This window comes from Grammomys surdaster, unplaced genomic scaffold (genome assembly GCF_004785775.1).
Source record: "Grammomys surdaster isolate TR1022 unplaced genomic scaffold, NIH_TR_1.0 168, whole genome shotgun sequence".
NCBI lineage: Eukaryota > Metazoa > Chordata > Mammalia > Rodentia > Muridae > Grammomys > Grammomys surdaster.
In genome coordinates this window covers 543777-569536 of record NW_021604616.1, presented here as the reverse complement: position 1 = coordinate 569536, position 25760 = coordinate 543777, and the positions used below count along the sequence as shown (strand labels likewise).

Below are 25760 nucleotides of genomic sequence, written 5' to 3'. Positions count from 1 at the left end.
AATTTAAACAAAGCAAGAGATGAGCTGAGAGAACTGGTTTTGCTTACATTTTTACAGTGCTACATTAAACTTTTATTAAATCATGTATTCAGCTCTGAATCTTGTATCCTCTCTCCATAATCTTCATATCCTCTCTTTGCCTTTAACCTGAGTGCTCTATGAGAAGTCTTTAAGTATCTAAGACTCCAAATTTCTGTGGAAATATCCTCTTCTTAGCAGACACTCTCCTGACTGTGAGCCATGCTTATAATGGAGCTGGGACTTCAAAGCATGAAAGACACTATCAAAAGGGAAGAACCCGGCAAACAATAACTATGTTAGCTGCTGTGACACTAGAGATGGGAACCATTCACCTACGGAGTAAAGATCATAATGTGTCTTGTTCGACCTGCCATATTTTAGAAATTTAGCCAGTTCCTAGCTGTGGTCACTGTAACTTAAGCAGCACTTCCTGCTTTCTCAGTTCATGTCACCGTGCCGTTCACATGCTGTGGAGTATAGAGCATTAGCACGCAAGGCAACTTGAACTTCTTCCTCCCTGCATCCTGTGTTCTGTTTTCTTCTGATGTGTGAGTTCTTTCCTATGGCCTGAGATAAAATACAAACTAAAGACTTGGGGATCCTGTTGGACATAGGATGAAGAAGAGGTGTTGTCAGGTCTTTCTCGTCCTATGTGTCCAGAAGACAGACTACAAACCCACTGTCTTCCTTAGTAATAAACCCTTCTCCCACATTCCCACTAATTCCCTGTCTAGGTGACAAAGGTTGGATAGTTCACGAGTCTTTAGGATTCTTTATTGCTTGTCCAGATGGAAGCTTGGTCTGCTATGTCTACTGCGGGCTCTGTTTTGAGTAGCCATGTCTATGCTTCTTGGTCTAAGTGAATTTAAGCCTCTGAGGAGACCATCTTTCCTTGTTTTTCAGCCCTGTGCTTGGCACGGACTTGAACCCTTTGAAAGAGAGATACTATTCTGTGTTGCTTTCATATCAGACGAAAAAGGGAAATTAGTCCTCAGCCAGGTCTGTTTCTGTCCTTGGCAGTCTTTCCATCCAGATATGTGTCTAGCAGCTCCATGGCAGATAGCAGCCCCACTTTACCCAGCTCTGACTCTGGCGTCAGTAAAGCAGACATGTTCCGTGCTAGAGTCAGGGTTATGAAGAAGCGTGACCAGACTGGCCATCTCACAGTAAGACTCAAGAAACTCTTCTCATGATTATTACTATGGTTTGAACAATTGGCTAGGCATCCAGTGCAATTTTCATTATTTTACTTACGAATTTGTATTATTTCACTGGTATGTAAGATCCATGACAAAGTCAGTTTGGCTAAAAACCAATTGTTTATTTAGGTCATATGATTAAGATCCATGCAGCCCTGTCTGATTTGCTCAGTTTTCTCCTGTTTTCCTAATGTATTCTTGTTCTGGATGAAGCCCACTACTTTTCAAATCATACTAATCAATTCTTTTCAACTCTCTTAGTATTACTGGCACCTGAAAACCACTTCAATATTTAAAACTTAAAATCCATGTCATTCTGTGAGTGAAGCATCATGTTGAAGGATTTTATCTTGTATTACATGTTGAAGGTGTAGAAGCTGTAAGTGAAGATAGACAGAGAACAGAGGCAAAAGCTTGTTTGTGTGGCTTTACAATGCACCAGGAAAATAAACTGCCAGAAAGCAGGTTACCCAAACTCATAACTACTATATAGCCTTGGAGTATCAATGTACAAAATAGATGCATTTTGTAAGAAAATAAGGGTCTCCATTCCTGAGAGTTGTAAGTTTTTTTTTTTAAGTAAATAGAACTGCATGAAGCATTTATGGATTAATTTTATCCCCCTTGAAAATCAGGAAACATTGTGCTCATAACAGTGACCATTTAAATGATTAAAAAGTTCAAGACAAAGTTGTTAGTGGGAAATGAAATGCTAATTAAGAAGGCATTGGTTCTGCTCAGACACTGCAGACTTGAGGGGGCATTTGTTTTGTTGCTGTTTAATCGAATCTAGTCAGAGTGTGATACTTGAATCTCAGGGAGGGACTAGCTAATGGTAACCCCAGAGTACATAGTTGAATAAATATACAATCTGAACAATTCGACTCTTAATGATTGGCAGAGGTTTTATGATCCTGACCTGTATTAGTTTATCATAGGTTATCAATGCCTCAATGCCCCTTCCCTCCCCCCTTCCCCTGCTTCCCTCCCTCCATCCCTCTCTTCCTGCTTCCCTTCCCTCCCTTTCTTCCTTTCATGAGACTGTGATTATGTAGAAATAGCTTTAGCATGGAGTGCATCACACACAGCTGCTTGCCCTTCCTAGGTCATCAGGGCCTTGCAGAAGGTTGACCGCATGGTTGGCATGCTGATGGATGGCCTGAAGGACCTGGGCTTGGATAAATGCCTGAACCTCATCCTTGTTTCAGATCATGGTAATCTGAGTTCATGCATTCATTCTGTGGATTAAACAGTGTGTTTTAAAGAATTGGTTCAATTGATTCCTGTTTCATTATTTTTACTGAATGTTGTAGATAAAGCCTTTTGCTTTTAAATGTGATTTCTTAGGGGTAGATTTTAGGGAAAATACATTAAATATAAAATGTAAGTAAAGTATAAAATTAAAGAAACTTGTAGATATGGCCAGCCATAACCTATCTGACCTTTTCTCTGATTTGATAAAATTCTACACCAGTATTGAAAATACTAAAAATAATCTCCAGCATTAAATTTGAGTAAGTTTAGGTTTAATTGGGACACATACTTACATATCTCTTCAATTCATTTTAGCATGATAAATCTGATTTTCGAGGTGGTACATATTACTTTTATTTTAGTTTCTCACAATACATTTTATTAAGAGCTTTAATTTAATTATTACTTGTATATACACTGCACCACTGTGTGCTGTTGGAGGTCAGAGAACAACTTTTGGGAGTCAGTTTCTCCATCCACCATGGGTTCTGGGGACAGAGTTAAGGTTGTTAGGTTTGTAGAAGTGCCTTTTCCAGCTGAGCCACCTCACTGGCCCCCAAATGAAATTTTTATGATTATGTACAGCTTTGGGACTACAGAGCACAATCCATACAAGAAAGTAGTAAATAAGCTTTTTCTGGTTCCTTTTGTTAGTATCGCTTGTTTTTTGCTTCAGAAATAGTTGTGGACTGCTGTCTTAGGAAACAGTCCTAACACTGTATGCTCAGGGATCTCCTACTTCAGAAGTATATTCCAGTTTAATATGAGGTGTTTTGAGGTAAATTGCCCTCTTCAATTGTGGAAAGACACCCGGCTATGCTCATGTGGTGGTTGCATAAGACAGCAGGAAGAAGGAACATTCAGTTCATGAAAAATCTGGGGATGAAGGAATGGGAGGTGTAGACAGACTGGAGAATTGGCTCAGTGATTGAAGTGCTAGCTGCTCTTGCAGAGGACCTGGATCAATTTATGGAACCCACATCAGGAGGCTCATATCATGTGTAACTCCAGTTCCAGGGATGACCTGTATACTCTGGTTGTCTGTGGGTACCTGCACACATGTCATATGTATATGTATATATACATACATATATATGTGTGTATGTATATGCAAACTCATGTAGGCACATGCACATATGCATACCTAAAATAATAAACATTTTAAAAAGAGAAATATAGAGAAAATATGCACCTAGTTGAAACTTTGTGTCTTATCAGATGATCAGCTAATATGAATACTAAATTATGTATGTCTAGATAATCAGTTAAATTCTGGAAGTATGAAGTGGCTGAGGCAGGCAGATCTCTGTGAGTTCAAGGTTAGTCTGGTGTATGTAGTGAGATTCAGGACTACGGACAGAGATCCCGTCTCAATAAAACAATAAGAGATAAAAACTGATTCTGGAAGTGAAAGAAATTATGCTTTATGTGTTATTTTCTTTAGTCATGTTACAACATGTTTTGTGATTTAATTCTTCCAGGCATGGAACAAGGCAGTTGTAAGAAGTATGTGTACCTGAATAAGTATTTGGGGGATGTGAACAATATTAAAGTTGTATATGGACCTGCTGCTCGATTGAGACCCACTGATGTTCCGGAGATGTACTATTCATGTGAGTGAAGCTATTTGCTAACTTTAGATATCACTAGAGACAATGTATTATTCTCCATCAATACATGTCAGCCCTAGGAAAGCATGGTGAAGTCTCCACACAGATGTTCTGTACTGGCTATCATTGGAGTGAAGATAGGGTAACCATTTACCAACTATATATTCTTGGACCAGACACTATTTGGTGATCTTAATATGATTTCATATTACAGTATATAGTCTAATTATTAAGTTTTACCACTGTTTATGGGAAAATTGCTGCTATATTTTTAAACATTAAATAATGGCATTCCATTACAATAACCCACCACTTTAGAATATTATTGTTATGAAGAGGAATGCAATGCAGCAGAGATTATTCACTCAGTAGATAATCAATTTCTTTACTAAGAAACAACTTCCTAAAGCAGCAGCATACACCTTTTGCATATAGAGAAGCATCTTCTCTCATGACCACTTTGGACATAAACCGCCAAGACATCTTTAAAGATATTTATTACTTTGCACAGCGAGCTCACTTCATAACTGTCTCTGATCTCCACGGCCCCTTTTCTGATTTCCATCTTTGATTTTGTTTATCTTTTTGACACAATTATTTTTGATATCATTGTGCAATGGAAATATAAATGTGTCTGAATTATCAAAATTGGATTAAGTTTGGGTTATGCAATGAAATACATTTCAGTAGAGATGGTTGAATATTTTGCTGCCGTTGTCCTCTAAATAATAGAGTCTTATAATCAGATGCAGCTCACTTCCTTTGTATTGGGCATTATAGTAATTCAGAGATGAGCTAAAATAGACAGGAGATCATGTAAGTTACATACAAAGACTACAGTACTTTGTAGGGGATGTGGCCATCTGAGAGTGACAGTATCTGAAGAAAGGCCCTAGAAACGTTTTTCATGGATTCTGAGGCAAACTCTTCCTGGTTAATGGCCTGTTAGAAATGTGTAGACTGGCATTCTTGGGTGACATTCAGCACAGGGTGGTTGGGGTTGACAGAGTGGTGTTTGGCAATGGTTGAGCTTTTATCCACAACATCATTCCAGTTAGGACTCCAGACCTCCCAAATTAAAGAAAAAGTTGTGTATTAATTTATTTGCATGCATACAAATGGATTGTTTTGTGTAGGCAATTTTCTCAAATGTATGTAACTAAAGATGAAACTAAAGGGATTTTTAGAAAACTAGACAGTTGCTGATATGTAGCACAAACTACACTAGGAAGGTCGAATGGACTCCCTATTTAAATCCAGCTTTTATGCTGATCTACTTGCCTCTTCATTTGTGTCTGTTTCATTTGAAACTTCCACTTCCTCCTCTACAGCACAGCTCATTTCCTCTCTTTAGAGACTGCTTGCTAAGCTTGGAATGTCTTCCTAAGTTCTTTCTGTAATGTATCAGAAACTCATATTTTTATTGTTACACAGAGAAGTTATGCTGGGTCTGGATGCTTGGACAACAGCTGAAGAGTCAGGTGGATGAGTGGACAAGCATATGGTTGCACAGATGGATGGTCAATAGATAATATATTAGTTTCCTTTTTATGCAGCAGTGTGACATTGTTTCTTGGTACCGTCATGACAGAGTGGTACCTATGGACTTGTTTGCTCTTTTTATTGGCCATGCACTGATGTAAGAGGAGCTTTCTGAAACCAGCCTGGTGTAGCTCCATTGCAGAGAACTTGCTTAGATGGAGGAAACCCTGGGTTTGATCCCCAGTCACACACAAATTGGTTATAATGGCACATGCCTGTAGCCCCAGAGTTCAAAGACATCCTCACTGCATAATGAGTTTGAAGCCAGCCTGGGCTATATGAAATCCTGTTTCAAAAAAAGGAAAGAAGAATGCGCTATTTCATTGATCAGTTCGTGTGTAACAATATAAGGTTGTGGCTCTTGTATTACTTTTACTGTTAATTGTAGCATATCATTAACTTTTAATTCTTTTGTTTGTTCCTTCAGTTAACTATGAAAGCCTTGCAAAAAATCTTTCTGTGAGTATCTTAATTTTTCATTATTTAGTTATTGCTTTCTTGGTATATATAGAGGTCATGGTTTCTCATTGTGCTGCACATCTCTAATCTTGGTTTTGATTTGATTTATACTAAATATCTATTTTTAAAATATATATTTGTCCTAGTCTGATATATATCATATGCAAAGGAATGCATATTTATATGCATTTGTGACATATCATATGTGATATACATCATATATATATATATATATATATATATATATATATATATATATATCATATTTGGTACAGTCTATGTATTGAAGAATTTTGAATAGTCACATTTAATGGGCATGTGAAATAAGCACTTTAGTTTTAACCCCACTGTAACCCAGTGATACTCTAAGAATCCTAGGACTTTTGCTCAGTAGTTATTATAATTCTCAATTGAATAGTTCCAATGACTATTCAAGTCCCACAACTAGCAAGAAGCATTAGTCTCCTAGCTGCACCTGTGTCTTCCAGTCAGGCTGGTAAATGCTTGTGAGTAAATCCTACCTGAAGTTAAGGGATTTTCAAGATATTTATGCCCCAAATGATGTAAGAATAATGTTTTTTATGTTGTTGTTGTTGTTTTGTTTTGCCTTTTGCTCTATCAGTGCCGAGAACCAAACCAACATTTCCGGCCTTACCTGAAACAATTCTTACCCAAGCGGTTACACTTCGCTAAAAGTGACAGGATCGAGCCGCTGACCTTCTATCTGGACCCTCAGTGGCAACTTGCATTGTAAGTCATGAAGACACTCTGGGCATATGCAGCCTGACATAGTGTCCACTAAGGGGAGGACTGGCCCCTTTCTAATAGTACATGAAGGATGTTCTTCACTCTAACTTTAAACTCTGAACATGTTGAATTGGATAGCTCTTGTACCTTGTGAGCGGCTGCTCAGTTCATTATAGGAACTTTGACAGGACCCTGTACTCCTTTTAACATTCCATCTCAACTTCCGACAGTCTGGAAAGTTTACAGATGTTAAGTAACATCTCCTGGGGATGAGCAATCAGCTCTGACTAAAGCTGTTGCTTTGGCTGCTCACATCCATATTCTGGTTTCTAACGATCGACATTAATGTATTATCCACACCACCACAGTTCTTCTGTACAGTAGTTATTCCTAACAGTCCTTCCAAGATTGGCAATTGTGAGAGCACTCTTTAACAAGCATGCATCTTTGTTACACACAGCTGCTCCTTCTCACTGTCTTATACCAACTCTTCAGGAAACCTCAGTTTGTTGGGGCTACTCACTCAAATAGTTGCATGATTGATTATATTCATATCTCAACACTTGACCATTAAATTATTTTGGTAGTCACCCACAAAACCATTAATTGTGACAAATGGCCCTGCCAAATAATACTCAAAGCATTGAAACAGTTCAGTCAACAGTTACACCCTCTCCTTTCTATTACAGAGCAAGGCATTTAGTCCAGAAGATGCAAAATAGACCAATCCTTACACTTGGAAGGTTTAGTATATAGTGACTATTTAAATACTATATATGAAGGCTGGGTATATAGCTCAGTGATAAAGTGCTTGCCTAGCACTTCTAAAGCCCTGGGTTCAATCCCCAGTACCTCTAACAACAGTAAAATACTACATCTAAGTATTATTATAAACCCATCATTATTGAGTTTTTACAAATGACCTAAAAGAGAAGTTGGAACCAAGTGAAGTGAAGATTATTATTATTATTTTAAATCACAGTCAGCATTACAAGACCCTTCTATCTCTGTGCTAAGGCTTGGTCACCTCAGTCTGTTGTTTTATGAATAGATCAGCTCTGAGCAAAACAGTATAAAGAATAACACTCAGGAGTTTCAAAGCAAGGTGGCTTTATTTAGTTTATGGTGACTTAACAATAGTCACTTGTTCTTTATGAGTGAACATAGCAGTGTGGTTGAAGTTTTGTCCAAGAACTAGAATCATATTACTAATTTCTATATGTCAAAATTTAGAAATCCATCAGAAAGGAAATATTGTGGAAGTGGATTTCATGGCTCTGATAACCTGTTTTCAAACATGCAAGTAAGTAAACCTTTTATACTCCACTGGTAGGATTAATCTGAAGAAAACCAGATTAAAAAATCTGAGTCTTAAAAGAACAAACTGAGTGTGTAGTGAAAGACAGTTACTGAACTTTTCTCCTTTGGGAAGACTTAGAGTCTGTTAGGAATTTGTATTCATGTTTCTGTGGATGTGTGATTTATTAACCACCTTTCTAAGTGTCTAGTGATCATTTTGAATAGATCTGAGCTCTAGGAACTATTTTGGCTCATGGCAAACATCAGTGATTTCAGGTAATCATGTTTATAATCTGACAGGAGGTACCACGTGGCATTTTCCTGGCATTTTAATTTTTTTCTGAATATAGTTGTAAAAAGGATCAAAATGTCTCTCCATAGCACTCTGTGAGGTAGGCAGTATGAGTTTACACTCCAGCTCTGGGATATGGGATGCCCTCTCTGGCCTCTGAATGTCCCCACACACACAGGTGACATATACACATGGACACATACACAGAAACACAAATTAAAAATGAAAAATGAATCCCTTTTATGAAAAGAAAAGAACATTTAAAACGCAAAAATCCACCATAAGTATATCAATTCAAAAGTCGTGGATTTCTATGAAGCTTGTCCTATTTTATAGATAAAAAGATGATTTCATCGTTCACTCTGTTCTGATCATCAAGTCAAAGATCGTAGTAAAAGTAAAAGAAATATTCTAGTTATCTTCATACATAATGAAAATTAAAACAGTGCCCAAGACAGCCCACTGGGCATGCTGGTTCCCTTCTTAGCTTATATACACAACTATATACATATGTATGCATGTGTACATATGTGTGCAATGCAGACAATGTAAAGTTTTGACCAGCTACATGCACAACTGAATTAACCTGATAATCTTTTATATTTCTGATGAATTCAGGCTCTCTTTATTGGCTATGGACCTGCCTTCAAGCATGGTGCTGAAGTTGACTCTTTTGAGAATATTGAAGTCTATAACTTAATGTGTGGTAAGTGTGAGCAGCCATTCTGACAGGTGTAAGATGGATGTTCTTACAGAAGGCCTGAGCTTGGTTTGTAGCACCCATTTTGGGTGGCTTACAACCACCTATAACATTAGCTCTTGTGGGACAAGTGGGACTTTGGCCTCTGTTGTCACCAGCATTCACATGTACATATGCAGGCTCACACATACATATGATTAAAAATAAATATAATCGTTTTGTTTGTTTTTTTTTTTGAGACAAGATTTCCCTGTGTAGCCTTGGCTGTTCTGAAACTCACTGTATAGAGCAGGCTAGTCTCATATTCGGAGATCTGCCTGCGTCTGTCTCCATGTGCTAGGATTAAAGGTGTGGGGTATATGCAACCATGGGTTAAAAACAATCTTAAATAAATGAAAAGTTCAGAAATTTGGGTGACATAGCACTTATGTCAGGATCACAACACCATATTTGGGGTGGAGAGATGACTCTATAGTTCTTCCAGATGGTTTGGGCTGTGTTCCCAATGCTGCCATAAGACAGCTTACAAACAGCATCTAACTTGAGCTGCAGGAAATCCAACACACTCTTCTGACCTCCACAGACACCTACATTCACATGCACACTTGTGCACATACATGTTACACTCACATGCGTGCATATACATACACGTACAGTTTTTATAGAATAATTATAATAAAAATAACTATATATGGGTAGAAGAATCACAGGTTCCCGTAGTTCAAAGCCAAGCATGTTCTATCTTCATTCTAGTTAAACAGAAAGAGAATCAAATATATCAGATTTAAAACAATAAAATGGAACTCATAGTACAAGTCAATTTGTTTGGTCTTGAAATGTCTGGTTAACTCTTTACCATTCTTGGGACTATGCAGATTTATTGGGTTTGGTCCCAGCTCCGAATAATGGAAGTCATGGCAGTCTCAACCACCTTCTAAAGAAACCCATTTATACCCCAAGTCATCCCAACGAAGAGAGCTTCCTGTCCCAGTGTCCAATCAAATCAGTATCCAATGACCTTGGCTGCACATGTGACCCCTGGGTGAGTATAGCTGTAAAACATTGTATGTGTATGAGAGTCTCTCTCTCTCTCTCTCTCTCTCTCTCTCTCTCTCTCTCTCTCTCTCTCTCTCTCTCTCTCTTTCTCTCTCTCTCTCTCCCTCTCTCTCCCTCTCTCTCTCCCTCTCTCTTTCCCTCTCTCTCTCCCTCTCTCCCTCCCTCTCTCTCCCTCTCTCTCTCCTTCTCTCTCTCCCTCTCTCCCTCTCTCCCTCTCTCCCTCTCTCATTGTGTGTCTATGTGTAGAGTGTAATATAGAAAATGCTAAGATGAAATTAGAATGTAGACATTGATGTACCTTGTTTATTAAGCATATGTGTGCTTACTTTTAAATCTAAGAACACATACAGACCGTTTCTTAGACATCCCCCCATCTACCTTCTGCGTCTTTAGCTGTTTGTCATCTCTAGGTGTTATGGCCCCTCGAGGGCAGGTGGGCCGAATTTACGATCCTTTGAATAGGGTAAACTTATGTTACTGAATGTTCCTTCTCTCAAGTAAGGCCCAACCCTCAATCTACTCCAACTTTAGGAGAAAAAACCCTGTGTGTGGTGGGGCGAGGAAGGGTTTTTGTTATTCAAATGGATATAACACATGGTTCCATTTTCATTATTGGTAACTGTCCTAATCATAGTGATACTGTCTTAGCTGTCATAAGAATGTAAAAGTACCCAGTAATCTATGAGCCCAATAGACAAGATTCATGAAGTTAGTAGTTGGAGCTTATTGTACTCGTTCTCTTTTGTTTGCCTTTGGTTTAGACGTGGAATAGAGGTCAGCTTGTAAAGCAGATTTATAGTTTCAGTTGCCACAGTCAATCTTGTCTCATGGTGACTGTGGCTTCTCCTCTTTCACCCCCTTGTCAAAGAAGGAAAACATCTCACACTATATTTTGTAAATTTTCTTTTTGTTTCTTCTTGGATTAGTTAAGCTACAGAAATGATATAGTACAAAATTAAAGTGTGTGTTCTCACTCCTTAAATGTCCTTTTATAAATCTCTTTTAGATTGTGCCAATCACGGACTTTCAGAAACAGTTTAATCTGACCACGGAAGATGGTAAGGCATGTTTGCCTCAGCTCTAAAATGTGGACGCAAGTCCTTCTCTGTGTAAGCTTCAGAGAGTTGTTGGGTTGCAGGGGCATTCTTTACAAAGAACCAATAAACGGGGCCATTTGATGAAATAATTTTCTCTGCCAGATAGTCTAGAACTTTATTCATAAGGCAAGAAATGTCGTTGTACACTGAAAAGGTATACACCCTCTTTTGTGAAAGCCATGTCTTTCTGTACATGTTGAAAGTGTTTTTGAAATTTTTAAGATTTTTGTGTGTTTATAGGAAAGCTCAGATTTCCATTTAAAATACCTGAATGTTTTCTGTCCCCTTGCTTTAAAATTAATTGTGAGAAATTACAGGTTGATTTATCTATCTAGATTTACTTCCTTATATTTTTTTAAATTAACTTATTTTTTTAAAGATTTAGTTATTTTATGTATGTGAGTACACTGTCACTGTCTTCAGACACACCAGAAGAGGGCATCAGGTCTCATTACAGATGGTTGTGAGCCACCATGTGGTTGCTGGGATTTGAACTCATGACCTCCAGAAGAGCAGCTGATGCTCTTAACTACTGAGCCATCTCTCCAGCCCAACTTATTTTTTATTTATCCTTTTCTCATGGCTTTCTAATGAAGGCTATGACATTGTAGGCAGCAGATGCAGTATTTCTAACTGTGGCTTGGATTCTCAGAGTTACTTTGGTCCACTCTCTGATCTTTAGATGATTGACTGATACTTTCTCCTTGCTGAATCAAAGGGATAAGTTCTACATTAATCCTGATTTGAGCTGGTCTTGTAACTTGGAATTGGGGAATCTTTTATCCCCAAGTGGCACGGTGTGTGATAACGACTGACGCCTTGAGATCATGGTGGAGCTGAGTTTGTGGGCTCAGGAGCAACATGATGTGGGGAGTATTTATTCTGTGCAGGCCTCCATCATCTCATCTGTGAAGTAGGTGCAGGACAGTACTTCTTAAGGAGATGTAGGAAACAAGTTGAGAACCATTCTGCAAAGCACCTGACCTTTAGAGAAAGGGCATTAAACCATTGTCTACAGTGACGTCATATCTGCCTCTTGCTCCTAGTCTTTGCCTTATAACTACCCACATGTGCCTTCTGCACTTACCAGTCACTTAGTGAAGAGTGATTAAAACAGCATTAAAGAATTTCAGGGGACCTCTGATGCAGTTAAATGGGTCGATTGCTTGCCAGCATGCATGAAGTCCTGGCTCCATTCCCCCAGTGCCACAAAGAATTAGGCATGCTACCATGCACCTGTAATGCCCGAACTCAGTAGGCAGAAGTAGAAGGATCAGAAGTTCAACGTCAGCCCTGGCTGCACACTCACTTTGATTCCAACCTGGGCTAACCTGATACTTTGTCTCAAAAAATATTATTTATTTATTGGGTAGTGTAACAAGAATGTATGATAATTCAAGACAGTATTCTCTTGTGATACTTTTAAAAAAATATATAGAACATTGATATTTCAGTAGAAAAGGCAGTTTCGTGGACTTATATTTGCATGTGGTTCTATACCCTGCAATTTTTGTGATGTGTTTATGGTTAAAAGCATATTTCTCTGTGTGCTTCAAAAGAGGAGAGGGTTACATGAGTACTCCATTTTATAGCACTAAACAATGTAAAGCATGGTTTTATTTTCCCTTTATGACCCAAATAGAGGATATTTACTCTATAACTGTACCCTATGGAAGGCCCCGGATTCTGCTGAAGCAGCACCGCATCTGTCTGCTCCATCAGCAACAGTTTTTGACTGGACACAGCCTGGACCTCCTCATGCCCCTCTGGACGTCTTACACCTTCCTCAGAAATGCAAGTATCTGTCCCCTCTTGTGCTATGTTGAAAGCAGTTTACTGCTGTTAATCTGTTACCCCTTCCTGAATGAGGAGAGGAATCCAGAAGTTAGGGCACAGCTTTAGATCTGTCACTGTCTCTCTGTGTGACTATGGAACTCAGATGAACTCTGTAGCGGATTTCCTTTATGCCCCTTTACCCCCCTCCTTCTTTTTGATTTTTCAAGACAGTATTTCTCTGTGTAACCCTAGCTGTCCTGCAACTCACTTTGTAGACCAGGATGGTCTTGAGCTCAGAGATCTGCCTGCCTCTGCTTCCTGGGTGCTGGGATTAAAGGCTTGTGTCACCACCCCCAGCTACCCCTCTATTTTTAATATTGTGTGACTCTGATTTATAATCCCAGGAAATCAGATTGGCAATAGGTCACAATTACTCTTTTGGAAAGGAAGAAATGGCTGTCTGAGTACATGGGTTGTCTCCAACTGACCAAATTTAAGGAGACCCATGAGAACTCTGTCCAGTTGCTGCCCCTCATTCACCTGAGAACCCCAGCACAGAAGGACCAGCAGGCATTTATGTCCCCCTCCTGCCCCTGCCAACAACAGAGAAGTGGAGGCTTGAAGGATCATGTATGGATATCACAGAATCAGATTCCACCCTCACTCCCTCCAGCCCCATGGTGCTTAGATGGAAGGAGAATGAATGGTAAAGCAACCATGGGTGATTGGTGAGCCATAAAGATCCCTTAAGGGATTGCAAAGAGATGGATGAGTGCTCCATTGAAGGAAGCAGTGAGGCTTCATGAATAAATTTAGTTTTAGTGTTGATACTCTCTGAGAGTCCTAGATAAAAAGATAGGGAAATACACACACACACACACACACACACACACACACACACACACACATACACACACCTATCATTTCTACTCATTTTTATAGATAGTCACATTGTGCAAAACTTCTTGGGCATTTTAAAAAATGTTTGAAGGTTACCATCAGTCAGTTTCTTCCCCCTGTAGTCTGTAGTGTTCACATGTTTGGTGTGCAAAGCGTTTATTGTGGCCAACTGCTGAAATTTGTGATTGATTCTGCTTGATTCTGGTTTTCTTATCCAAGCAAAGCTATGTGAAATCACTAAAGACCCCTGAGATCGATCTCTCTCTCTCCCCCCCCCCCTCTCTCTCTCTCTCTGTCTCTGTCTCTCTCTCTCTCAGAAACTTTTGGCTGTATTTTTAGATGGAGAAAACTTCCTGGAAATTGTTTAACAAAACATAACCATCAGAGCAGAAGATGCTTGCACATATAGGAATTAATAGTCTTCCCACTGTAAAACGTGTTTGTGCTTTAGATAGAAAATATCCATAGACAGATGGGAAATGGGAGAGGGCTGTGACTCTGTGCTGGGGCAAGGCAGCTTGCCTCTAATTCATTAGCTTCCATCTCTGCTCCATGGCTGATACCTGCTGATTCTCCACCATTTGTTCCTCAGGACCAATTCTCCACAGATGACTTTTCCAACTGTTTGCATCAGGACCTTCGGATTCCCTTTAGTCCGGTGCATAAATGTTCCTATTATAAAAGCAATTCTAAGCTAAGTTATGGGTTCCTCATGCCACCAAGTAAGTACTTCCCCACCTCTGCACCACGACTTTCCCTTCCCCTAGCTTTTCTCTTTGCTTGCTTATGAATTTCTCATGAGTCTGGGGGTGTGGCTTACTGCTAGAGAACGCTTCCTGGTGTGTAGGAGTCCTTGGGCCAAGTGTCAGCTGCAAATCAATAATAGCAATAATGAAAGTAATCAAATATATTAGTGAGAAATATCTCCCGTGTATTCTGTGGCACGGTATGGAGTTTTTTTTTTTAATTGACCAGTGAAAACGAAAGGTTAGGAACAGAATTGGGGAAACATTTGTTTGAGGCTTGAATGTCTGATTCATTGTATGCTGTGTTTGGGGAGTAACTGAACTTGTGCAAATACTTCAGGTAGAAGGTGCTGTCTTTTCCCTGCATTTCCCTGAAAACTTGGAAGTGAATGGCTGTATCTATCTCTTAGGAAGGAGTAACCCCCTCCCTCCTTTCCTCCCAGGACTACCCTCACAAAACTTCCCCCATTGCCTCCTTCCTTTCTTCTCAGAGAAGGGGAGGACCCCCTTGGGTACCAGCCTGCCCTAGGACATCAGTTCACATCAAGACTAAGCACATACTCTCCCACTGAGGTCCAACCAGGCCCGTAACAAGAAGACTTTTAAGGCCAGCCTTAAAAGGCAAAAATCAAAAGGCCCCAGGTGCCCAAGCCCTCAGCTTCAAGTCCAACACTGAGTAAGCTCCTGCAGACAACACTTGGCCATTGGACTGCAAGAGAGCAGGTCCTAGCTCAGTTTACACAAAGAAGCCTTGTGTGGCATGCTGAGGCAGACTCCTTGGGTTGTTTTTTCTGGGTGGTAGGTGTTGTGCTGAAGCCAGAACTTCTGAACTTTCTTCCTATGGCTGCAAAAAAAAAAAAAGTTTGAGAAGTTTGTAAACACAATAATCTTTCAGCTGAAATAAAAGAAATAAGGTAAAAGTTTGAAAAGGTATAGTTCTGGGCTTTCTCATTAATATCTGTGCTTCTTTGATAAATGATCAGCACAAAAAAAAATGAGTTTGCATTTTTGTTTTTTTAAGGAACTTGGGCAAATGTATTGTGTTTCCTGTCTGCTAGAAAACCTGGGCAGGTTTTACAGGCTTCAGCTGACTCTCAGCTGACTGCTTCTCTCCACCCCAAAAAATTGCAAAACGTTCTTCATGTTGAATGAAAGAGTCATTTTCTTTTTTTTTTTCTTCACAGGACTAAATAGAGCTTCAAATAAAATCAACTCTGAAGCACTCCTTACTTCCAATATAGTGCCAATGTATCAGAGCTTTCAAGGTAAAAGCCTTTAATGATGGTTTCATTATATGTATATCTACTCATTGTGTAATATAATTTATAGTTTTGATTAAATGTGTACTTATGCTGGGTGGTGGTGGTGCACGCCTTTAATCCCAGCACTTGGGAGGCAGAGACAGGTAGATTTCTGAGTTCGAGGCCAGCCTGGTCTACAGAGTGAGTTCTAGGACAGCCAGGGTTATACAGAGAAACCCTGTTTCAAAACAAAAAAAAAATGTGTACTTATCGTATGCCCTCTTCAGGTACTTGAACATACAAAAAAATTCTATAAATACTAAGAGGTATATTCTAGTATATGTTTGCTTTGTATTTATGTGTTATATGCATTTTTAGCAAAAAAGTATATAGTATGTTCTCTATAGTTTCATAGGGAATCCCATAAATGAATATATCAGCTTTTAGTATGGTTCCTTATTTAAATAAGTTTGGGTAATTATTTTCATTTTAATAATGAATAGATTTCACAGCATTCTTAGCCATTTCAGTATCTGATTCCTAGAAGAGTAAATAGGCATTCTAAGGTAGACTTATGATACAGAATATAAAATCTACCACGTATAAGGACATTTTATTTGAATTTTTGTCATGGCACATGTGTATTTTCAGAGGACAAATTGAGTTATGAGTAGTGATTCTGATTCATGGTTTCATCAGTGTTCAGTGTTGACACACAGTCATTACTGCAGCTTAAGGTACTTATTTCCGAATACAGAGATGGAGTTGAATCCACATTTGCCCTTTAGTCTTTCTCAAAGACAAAAGTAGATCATACATTCTGGGCTTGGCAATAAGACTGAAGCCAATCTTGACCAAGTCTTCAGTTATTACAAAGACTAGCATTGCTTTGTGCCACTTGCCAGTTCCACACAGCAGCCTGGTGTGTCATTCTTTTGAAATTACAGCATCTTCTCTTGTCTTTCAGTCATATGGCACTACCTTCATGACACCCTACTGCAAAGGTATGCCCAAGAAAGGAATGGCATCAATGTTGTCAGCGGTCCTGCGTTTGACTTTGATTATGACGGACGTTATGATTCCTTAGAGATCCTGAAGCAGTAAGAACATATTTTATACTCTTAAAAGTAGCTATAGAGGGGGATTTCCATGTAGTCAACAGACCCTTTTGTGTGTACAAAGGAGACATGTATCACCCAGAGGCATTTGAAATCTCTACGACAGAATACTCAGTTTCAATCAAATATTTTTTTCAACGAGAGAACTCATGTCTCCCCACTCATGATCATGGTGTACATGTTGATCCCAATTTCAGATCTCTGTGTGGTTCAGTGTTGGGATGATCATTTAATAGATGGTCAACCAGAAGCAGACACTTTGAACCCTTGTGCTGCTATGGTGTGGGGCAGGATTCAAACTCAGGATCTCCCACAGGGAAGACAAGCACCTACCACTGCTATGGTGTGGGGCAGGATTCAAACTCAGGATCTCCCACAGGGAAGGCAAGCACCTACCACTGAGCTATATGCCCCGCCCTGGTTGATCTCTATTAAAGCAAATAACTTAACAGCATTTTCAAAAGAAAATCTGCTCCCAAAACCAACAGACAGATACCAAAGACTCTACTGAGATTTTGTCCCTAACAGATAACTCTCTTATTGCTTTATAACAAAACGTCTTGGGAGTACGTTAGTTTGTAAAATATGTACTTTTAAACTGTGTCTACTATTTTAGGTTTTTGTGTGCTTGTTTGTTTGTTGGTGGCAGGGTTTCTCTATGTAGTCCTAGCTATCTTGGAACTTGCCATATAGACCAGGCTGGCCTTGAAGACACAGAGATCCACCTTAGTGCTTGGATTAAAGGTGGGTGCCAACACACCCAGACACCTTAGCTGTGTCTATTGAAGCAGAATATTTTTTTTTACATAGCTGACCTGTAAGCCATGTTGTGGAGGTTGTAGAAGAGGCCTTATGTGTTTCCCTCTCACACTGTTAGGAAGAACTCTTGTGCCGGGCAGTGGTGGCTCACGCCTTTAATCCCAGCACTTGGGAGTCAGAGGCAGGCGGATTTCTGAGTTCGAGGCCAGCCTGGTCTACAGAGTGAGTACCAGGACAGCCAGGGCTACACAGAGAAACCCTGTCTCGAAAAACAAAACAAAACAAAACAAAAAAACCAAAACAAAACAAAAAAGGAAGAACTCTTGTTTTCAATGTATGTTACAGGTTATGACTCAACACAGGGTCATATTTGGAAAATAGTGATGTCACTACCTTAGATTTTGAAAAATGCCCAACAAATAAGCACAGGTTTAAGAATAGAGGTCATAGTCTTAACAAGAGACAGTGGTTAGTTTGTGATTCTTTTTTTCAGTTAAAGTTTAGGGATAAAAATAGAAATTCAGTCAAAGGAATGGAGAATTCATGACATGTCTTCTCTGAAGGGAAGGAGGGGCCTTGGTTGATTCTCTGTCATTGTGTGGCTGACAAAAGACCATCAATATTGTCTAGAGTTAGAATATTGGTTGTAAGTTTGTAAGTGTTCAAAGACTTCATGTATGTGTATATGTGTATAATGCTGAAGTATTATTAATAGAAAGATAAAGGTTTCTTAATGAAAGTGAATATTGCATATTTTACAGAAACATCAGAGTCATCCGGAGTCAAGAAATTCTGATTCCAACTCACTTCTTCCTTGTGCTCACCAGCTGCAAGCAGCTATCTGAGACTCCTTTAGAGTGCACAGCGTTAGAGTCCTCAGCCTTCATCCTGCCTCATAGGCCTGATAACATCGAGAGCTGTATGGTAAGTAACCTCCCTTGCTTCTCTCCAATACTAACGCGTTACCTGTGTGTGCCATACATTGCTCACACTCTAGAAGAAATGGAACTCCTGAGTGTACATGGGCTTTGGATTTATCTGATGGTATTAAATTATAGACAGCATGTTGTGTGTATGTGTGTGTGTGTTTTTGTGGACATGCATGCTGCATGCCTTGGTGCATCAGGCATGTTGGAGGCACATGGATGTGTGTGAGGAGTTGATTCTCTTCTTCCAGCATGTGAGGTTTAGGGATCGAACTCAGGTTGTCAGGTTTGATGACAAGTGCCTCTACTCACTCAGAGCCCATCTCAGTGGCCCTTAAATTAATATTTGAAGTTGACACATCTTTGTAGAAGACCATCTTGTCCTTAAAAATATAAAAATCATGTCAGAAACTTCTAATATGGATTAGTTGCTAAAGTCTACATTGATTTGTGATAGGAATTTTCTTGGATTCCAAAACTAGACTTGTATATATTAGTATACATTAGTATACTTGTATACTTGTATACATATTTATACTTGTATAGATTAGTATTAAAGCTGTAGTCAGAAGGCATTTTAATATGGTTCCTTTACACCTAATGTTATTATGAAGATCTTTCTTAGACTATTTGCCATTCCAGTGGTTTTTTTTTATTGTTGTGTTGAACAATTGTTGATTTTTTCACCAGTTCTTTTCCTTGAGAGTAAATTGCTGATAAGTACACATCAGTTGTCCAGAATGATGCAACACATATTAAACATTAGAAGTGTTCTGGAACAATAGCTGAGGCATCAATCAGAGAAGTGAGGAAGGAGCCTCTAGTAACAGGGTCAACTGTCTACTGCCTTGGCGCAGTGCTGTGATCAGTGGAGCCATAAGGGACCCAGACCATTCACCTCTTCTGTTCCACTGTGCTCAGCTCGCGGCTGTGGCCTACATGAACTAATGGTTCCTGCTTTTCAGATTTCACATTTGAATTCTGCACTGACCTGCTGGGGACAGGGGGAAGGTAGCCCCAGGTTTACTCTTTCATCAAAATGTTGAGTGACCTGAGTCAAACATCACAAGCCTATTCTACTCTGCTATTCTAAAAGAGTGCCCTCTATTGTTGATGGGAACATTGTATTCAATTCTTTAATAGGAGCTTAAAAGACATTAAATATTGTGAGCCAGAAAGAGGGCTATTTTAAAGCTTGTTATATAGTTACTGATCCTTCTGCTTCCCCTCTGAAGGAGTGGCTAAGCAATAGTTGCACTAGCCTGAAGAAACACTGTTTATGTGCCCTCTTCACCCATTCCTAAGAATGTTGAAACCAATAGACATTGCCTACAGATAAGTCTGCTTTGTATGGGAAAACTCTGTTTATTATTTTCTACTAATAAGATCCCAAGAATGCATAGGGCTTTTAGAACAATTACATTTATTAATAATGTGTGTGTGTGTGCACATTTATTTGTGCAAATGCTATGAGATCTCAGAGAACATCTTTCAGGAGTTGGCTCCCTCCTTCCCTGACCTTTGTCCTGGGGACTAAATTCATGCAGCCAAGTTTGGCAGCAAGGACCATTAGCTGCTGAGCCATCTTCCTGGACCCATAGGCCTTTTTGATACATGTCTTTGACCTTTTCCCATGGCCATTTTCAGAAATGCTGATAACATATGGATGTATCATTTCTATACATGTTTCCTGATTTAACTACGATCTCTACTTCCATCGACAGGGAAGTCTGCTTTTGGTTCTTTTCTGAGCACACATTATCTAGGTCTTTACTCTCTTCAGAAATTAAATTTTATTTTACCTATTTTCCAAAGCCATTTCCATGGGACGATAAAGATGACACATTCCTGTGGTAACTAGAGTTGGTGTGATATAGTTGCTCACATCTTTATACTTGATCTTTAAAGAAGAGATGGCTCAGTGGTTAAGAGCACTGACTGGTTTTCCAGCAGGCCTGGGTTGAATTCTTAGCACCTACATGGCAGCTAACAACCATCTATAACCATAGTTCTAGGACATCTGATCACCTGTTTCTCATGATGCACAAGTAATGCATTCAGGCAAAAAAACCCCATATATATATAATTTAAAAATAAATAAATCTCAATAATAAAAGCAACTAAATAACTAAATGCACCCTTCTAGAAGATATGACAAAGAAGTACAATTTTACTTAGGTATTTTTCCAATAGTACATTCATATGACCAGAACTTGAATCCATTTTCCCCACATTTCTTCTCTACCATGTTATATAGTTCCCATTTCTGTTTTTTGTTTGTTTGTTTTGTTTTGTTTGTTTGTTTGTTTTTGTTTTTTATTTTTGTTTTCAAGACAGGGTTTCTCTGTGTAGCCCTGGCTGTCCTGGAACTCACTCTGTAGACCAGGCTAGCCTCGAACTCAGAAATCCGCCTGCCTCTGCCTCCCAAGTACTGGGATTAAAGGTGTGTACCACCTTAGCCTGGTTCTGGTATTTTTTAATACCAGAAACTTCTATGAATGAGTATTCTTACAGCTATGTGGTGTGTAACTAACTGTTCTCAGTTTGCTTTCTTTCCCTTAAATCTGATCTAATTCAGCAGTTATGCTTGTTGTATACACTGGAAAATGTTATTTAAAAGTATGAATTATGCCTAAAATGGACCCTGTGACTTCTGTCATTTCCCAGCCTAAAATGTTCTAAGTTTAAAAACACTGGAAAGAGGGGGACCTTATTGGGACCATGTACTGAGTGTTCTCTGGTGACTCTTTTTTATCTTCTGTTCTTCTAGCATGGGAAGAGGGACTCTTCATGGGTTGAGGAATTGCTGGCCTTGCACAGAGCTCGGGTCACAGATGTCGAACTTATCACTGGCCTCAGCTTCTACCAGGACCGACAAGAGTCAGTTTCAGAACTGCTGAGGTTGAAAACACATTTGCCAATCTTCATCCAAGAAGACTGATTGTTTTTTTATTAAAAAAAATACACTATGGATCTTTTGGAAAGAGTCTTATATTTTATACAGTCCTCTACACTTTTGCATTGTTTGGAAACTGTCAAGTGGAGTTACAACTGGGAATCCTGTGTGGTGCCGATGTCCCTGGGCTATGTGACAAGTCAGCACATCTGCAGAGTGTTCCTGTCCTGTGCCGTGCAGATTTCCTATCTAAGAATTAGTTGTGTTATAAGGTACTGGGAGTAAGGACACTTCACCTCAAACCCGTAAGTGCTCTTGGGTCTCTCTTAAGGGACACGGGACAGTGAACATGGTCTAGGGACCTGATGTTGGAATTGTATTGTTAATAAAACTAAGTAAAGGACTGGGGTAGCTCATGTCCTACTAAAAAGATGACTCTGGATTAATTTTTACTTGGAGTTTCAGGTTTAATTAAATGAGGTCCCATTTCTATTGTTTTTGTCTCCTCCTCCAATAACCAAATCATTAGTCTTGTGCTTTTAAAACAAATTTTAATTGGATCTTTTCAAGTTTAGTGGCTTTCAAAAACTGGACTTTGATGGGAAATTTGTGAATTGAGTATATCTAGCTTTTATAAAAGTCACTCTACGTCTGTACACACACATGTGCACACACGCTTGCACACACACGTAACACACACATGCGTAACACACTCTTGCACATGCACACACATATGCACATGCACATCCAAGTCCTCTTCACTAGAAATAAATGAAGACTGAGAAGCCCTGAGCATGGTTCTGTCAGGCCATTAAAATTGTTTCCGTGAAACCCCAGAGCACTCATTGGCACTTGCAAAGTGACATTTTTTCATCCAGAGGAATGTTTCCTCTGCACAAGAGACCCGACAGTGGGAGAAGGGCTTTGCCTGGCTTAGCTCTTCAATTTGAAGCTGTGTAGATCTGAAGAGGATGCATTACCCATCACTTAACACCTTCACTGTGCACACGACAAATGACACGATGATATAATTTCCCCTCTGCATTGATCCAACCTGTGACCCTCCAGAGGCTGTATTAAAGTTTAGGTTTCCTGGGTCCACTTTAATATAATATTAGTCTACCAAAGATTTTCATATGTCCTTCCCAGGATAATCATTCCTTTTGTCATCTGTAAAGATGTTTAGATTAAAAAAAGTGCAGCTGACATTGATGTAATAACTTAGAAGGTGTTTTGTTTTACCCATAGACTCTGGCATGCACATCTTTCAGTCTGTTCTTCCCATGTTTGGTACTTCCTGCCAGTTTGTCCAGGGCTTTGTTTAGTTTTATGTTACCTTTTATCTCATCCATTCTGTTCTTGTTCCCAGTGGATTTGTACATAAGCTATTGTTTTATTTGTAAAATGTTATTTGTGTTTTGTTCTTTATGTCTTCTGTTTGCTGAGAATTTTATCGCTTCCATTGAGTATCAGCGTCTTCATTTGTTTCTTGTGTATCTGTGGTTGACGGAGCATTGTTATGATGCTATTGTACAGTCCTTGTTGGTACAGCCACATTTCCAGTGTCCATTGTTTCTATACAGAGTTGGTTTTTCTTGTTCTCAACGTATTTTTCTGCTTCTGATGATTGTTTTAAATTAACACCTGGATATTTTAGGCATTCTGTCTTAACACTCTGCATCATGGGTAAATCTCCTCTGACATAATGCCAACAGGAATACTGGGGGCTCGGCCTCTTTCTTACTATCTGGGAGCTGAAGTATTCCACCTCCTCTAGTGATGTTGGGATGACAGGAGGTAACAGGATGGGGATTCAGTTCTCTGTTAGTTCATTGCTGATGTCTCCCATGCTGGGATGTGAACAGTACCACTTACTGCTCCTGGCTGGTCTCCAGTGGTGCTGGCATCCTGGAGAAAGCTTCATCACCACTGGATGGGGATGACATTCTCAGTCTCCTCAGCCTTAGCTATCACTGCCCTGGCAGTGGAGCTGGAGAGCTGGGCATGGCTTTACAGCTTGCTGAAGGTAGGCGCGTAGGTTCCACACCCTTTGCTGGTGTAGGAGGGTCTTTTTTGTGTGTTTCCCAGGAGCAGAGTAGATTTTGTAGAGTCCTACTTTGCCCTTTTCCTGCCCTTTGAATGGGGAGAGCAGGCCATGTTTTCCATTCCCTGCTTTTCCTATTCTGACATTTTCATGTTGCTCCTTCATCAAGTCTGAAGGAGATGAGCTAAAAGGGAAACTTGGAACATGAATCATTATTCTTGAGTCCTGAGATACTTAATCTGCCTATGTATTATTCAGTCCTTCTGGGTTTGTTTTATGTTTAATATAAAGGCTTTGTCACCAGTTCACAGAATGTGTGCTTCACTTCTGTAGAAGTGTTTCACAGAATACACACACACACACACGCACACACACACACACCCACATACACTTGAAGCATCCCAGTGGGGCGTCATTAAATGGATAGGTTCCCATTCTCTGAGCTAGACACTAAAGTTGTAAAGAGGAACTGGTTACAATTCCTATAATCTTGAGGAAACAAGCCACAGCGGCAGAAGTGAGAGTGGATGCCTAAGGAGTAGGAACTGTTAGTGAAACATGAAAAATATACTGAGTACTTAATTCAGAGTCCATAGCTCTTAGGGGCTACCTGTAGGTGACGGTGGCTTTATCCTACCTTTTCTCTCAAGGACTATTATGCAAAATGACCCCTCCTCTTTAAATCCTAAATTTGACTTCTGTACCTTGGGAGTCCATACTTCTTAAGGGAAGTAAGTAGATTCCTAAGAAAACAGCCTGTGTAGCCAGTACCTTCACTGCTGAGAAAGAACCAGGAAGAATTTTTTTAAAAAATATTTTCAAGAACCAGAGATGCAGAGAGGATGACAGTGGGAAAACGGTGAAGGCTCAGAGTCTGTAGGGAAAGTGCATGTGAAGCCTTCAGGAACTGTTTAAGCGGAGGCCGCCGTGGGAAGGCGTGTAGGAGGCATGAGGGGGTTACGCATGTAGGAGGTGTAACGGGATGAGGGGTGACCCCCTAAGAAGTTTGGTCCTCCTTGACTTTTTCTCTGTTATTAGCCAGGGTAACTTCTGTCCTGTGGGTACATGCTTATCTGCCGGAGGAACTGGCACTTGAACTTTGAAACAATTAAGCTGATTACCCTTCATGTAGAAACTTGTAACAGGAAGAGAGTGATGGTAAACGCATTCCTAAGCTGAAATTTTAGCATGGCTACAAAGCAGGGACATTTGGAGGCTGCTGTTAGTCATTCTAAAGACAACCAAAAATTATTCTACAGGATGTAGGTGTGTCTATACTGAGAAATGTCAATTTCTTAATAAAACTTTACTATATGGAGTCTTGGCAGCTTTCCTATGTGGGTATGTGTGGGGAGTGGGGTGGGGGAAAAGTGGAGCTCCCCACAGGGACAAAAACCGATGTGGAGTCCAAGCATTGTTGACATTAAATCAAAGATTCATTGATGGACAAAGAAAAGAAAGCAAAGTTCACTCCAGGTCCACAGAGCAAACACTGCCAACCTGCAACCTCTGTCCTCTTTGGGAGCAAGGGTGTGTGACTGTCATTCCAGTGTCTAGAAGAGTCTGAAACTTGAGGAAAGGTGCTAACTCGTGACAACTATAGACATCTTCAGAATGAAATGTTTGTACTTATCCCTTCCACTATAAGTAATGATTCAATAAAAAATGCTGTTTACTAGAAATTGTATCTATTATCAGAAACTATAAATACATGAAATATGTCTTAGTTTGGTACAAATGGAAGAATCAGTCTGGATGCCACAGATATTGACATGAAATAAGGCTCGGATTTTCTCTTCTAGCTTTGCATAGTATTCTCAGCTTCTTTCTGTTTTGTGAAAAGATTTCTTATCAGTTTACAATGCAACTGACCTGTACTTTACTGTTCTTCCCAATGCTGTTACATTTTAAGTCTATGTTAAATGTAAACTATCAGGCTAGGGGACAATTTCAAGGTTTTAATAAAAATAACTAATGCTTTGACTTAAAATTCTAATCCTGTTACCTATCAGAAATTCAGAATTCAGCATCTGGGGAGATGGCTCAGCAGTTACAAGCATTAACTGCTCTTCCAGAGG

General features: G+C 39.5%; 1 protein-coding gene across 1 annotated transcript in view; it reads left to right on the top strand.

Annotated features, from left to right (window-relative positions):
- The window catches only part of Enpp1 (ectonucleotide pyrophosphatase/phosphodiesterase 1), a 61024-nt gene extending 37726 nt beyond the window's left edge, over nt 1-23298 (top strand). The window contains exons 12-25 of the mRNA XM_028766420.1: nt 2326-2434; nt 3956-4087; nt 6054-6085; nt 6708-6835; nt 8066-8135; nt 9042-9129; nt 9999-10165; nt 11186-11237; nt 12919-13070; nt 14545-14674; nt 15883-15963; nt 16907-17039; nt 18578-18740; nt 21513-23298. Of these exons, the coding sequence (XP_028622253.1) occupies nt 2326-2434; nt 3956-4087; nt 6054-6085; nt 6708-6835; nt 8066-8135; nt 9042-9129; nt 9999-10165; nt 11186-11237; nt 12919-13070; nt 14545-14674; nt 15883-15963; nt 16907-17039; nt 18578-18740; nt 21513-21683 (1608 nt within the window). The 3' untranslated portion in view covers nt 21684-23298. The remainder of the gene's footprint in view (nt 1-2325; nt 2435-3955; nt 4088-6053; nt 6086-6707; nt 6836-8065; nt 8136-9041; nt 9130-9998; nt 10166-11185; nt 11238-12918; nt 13071-14544; nt 14675-15882; nt 15964-16906; nt 17040-18577; nt 18741-21512) is intronic.
- Nucleotides 23299-25760: the final 2462 nt, after the last annotated feature.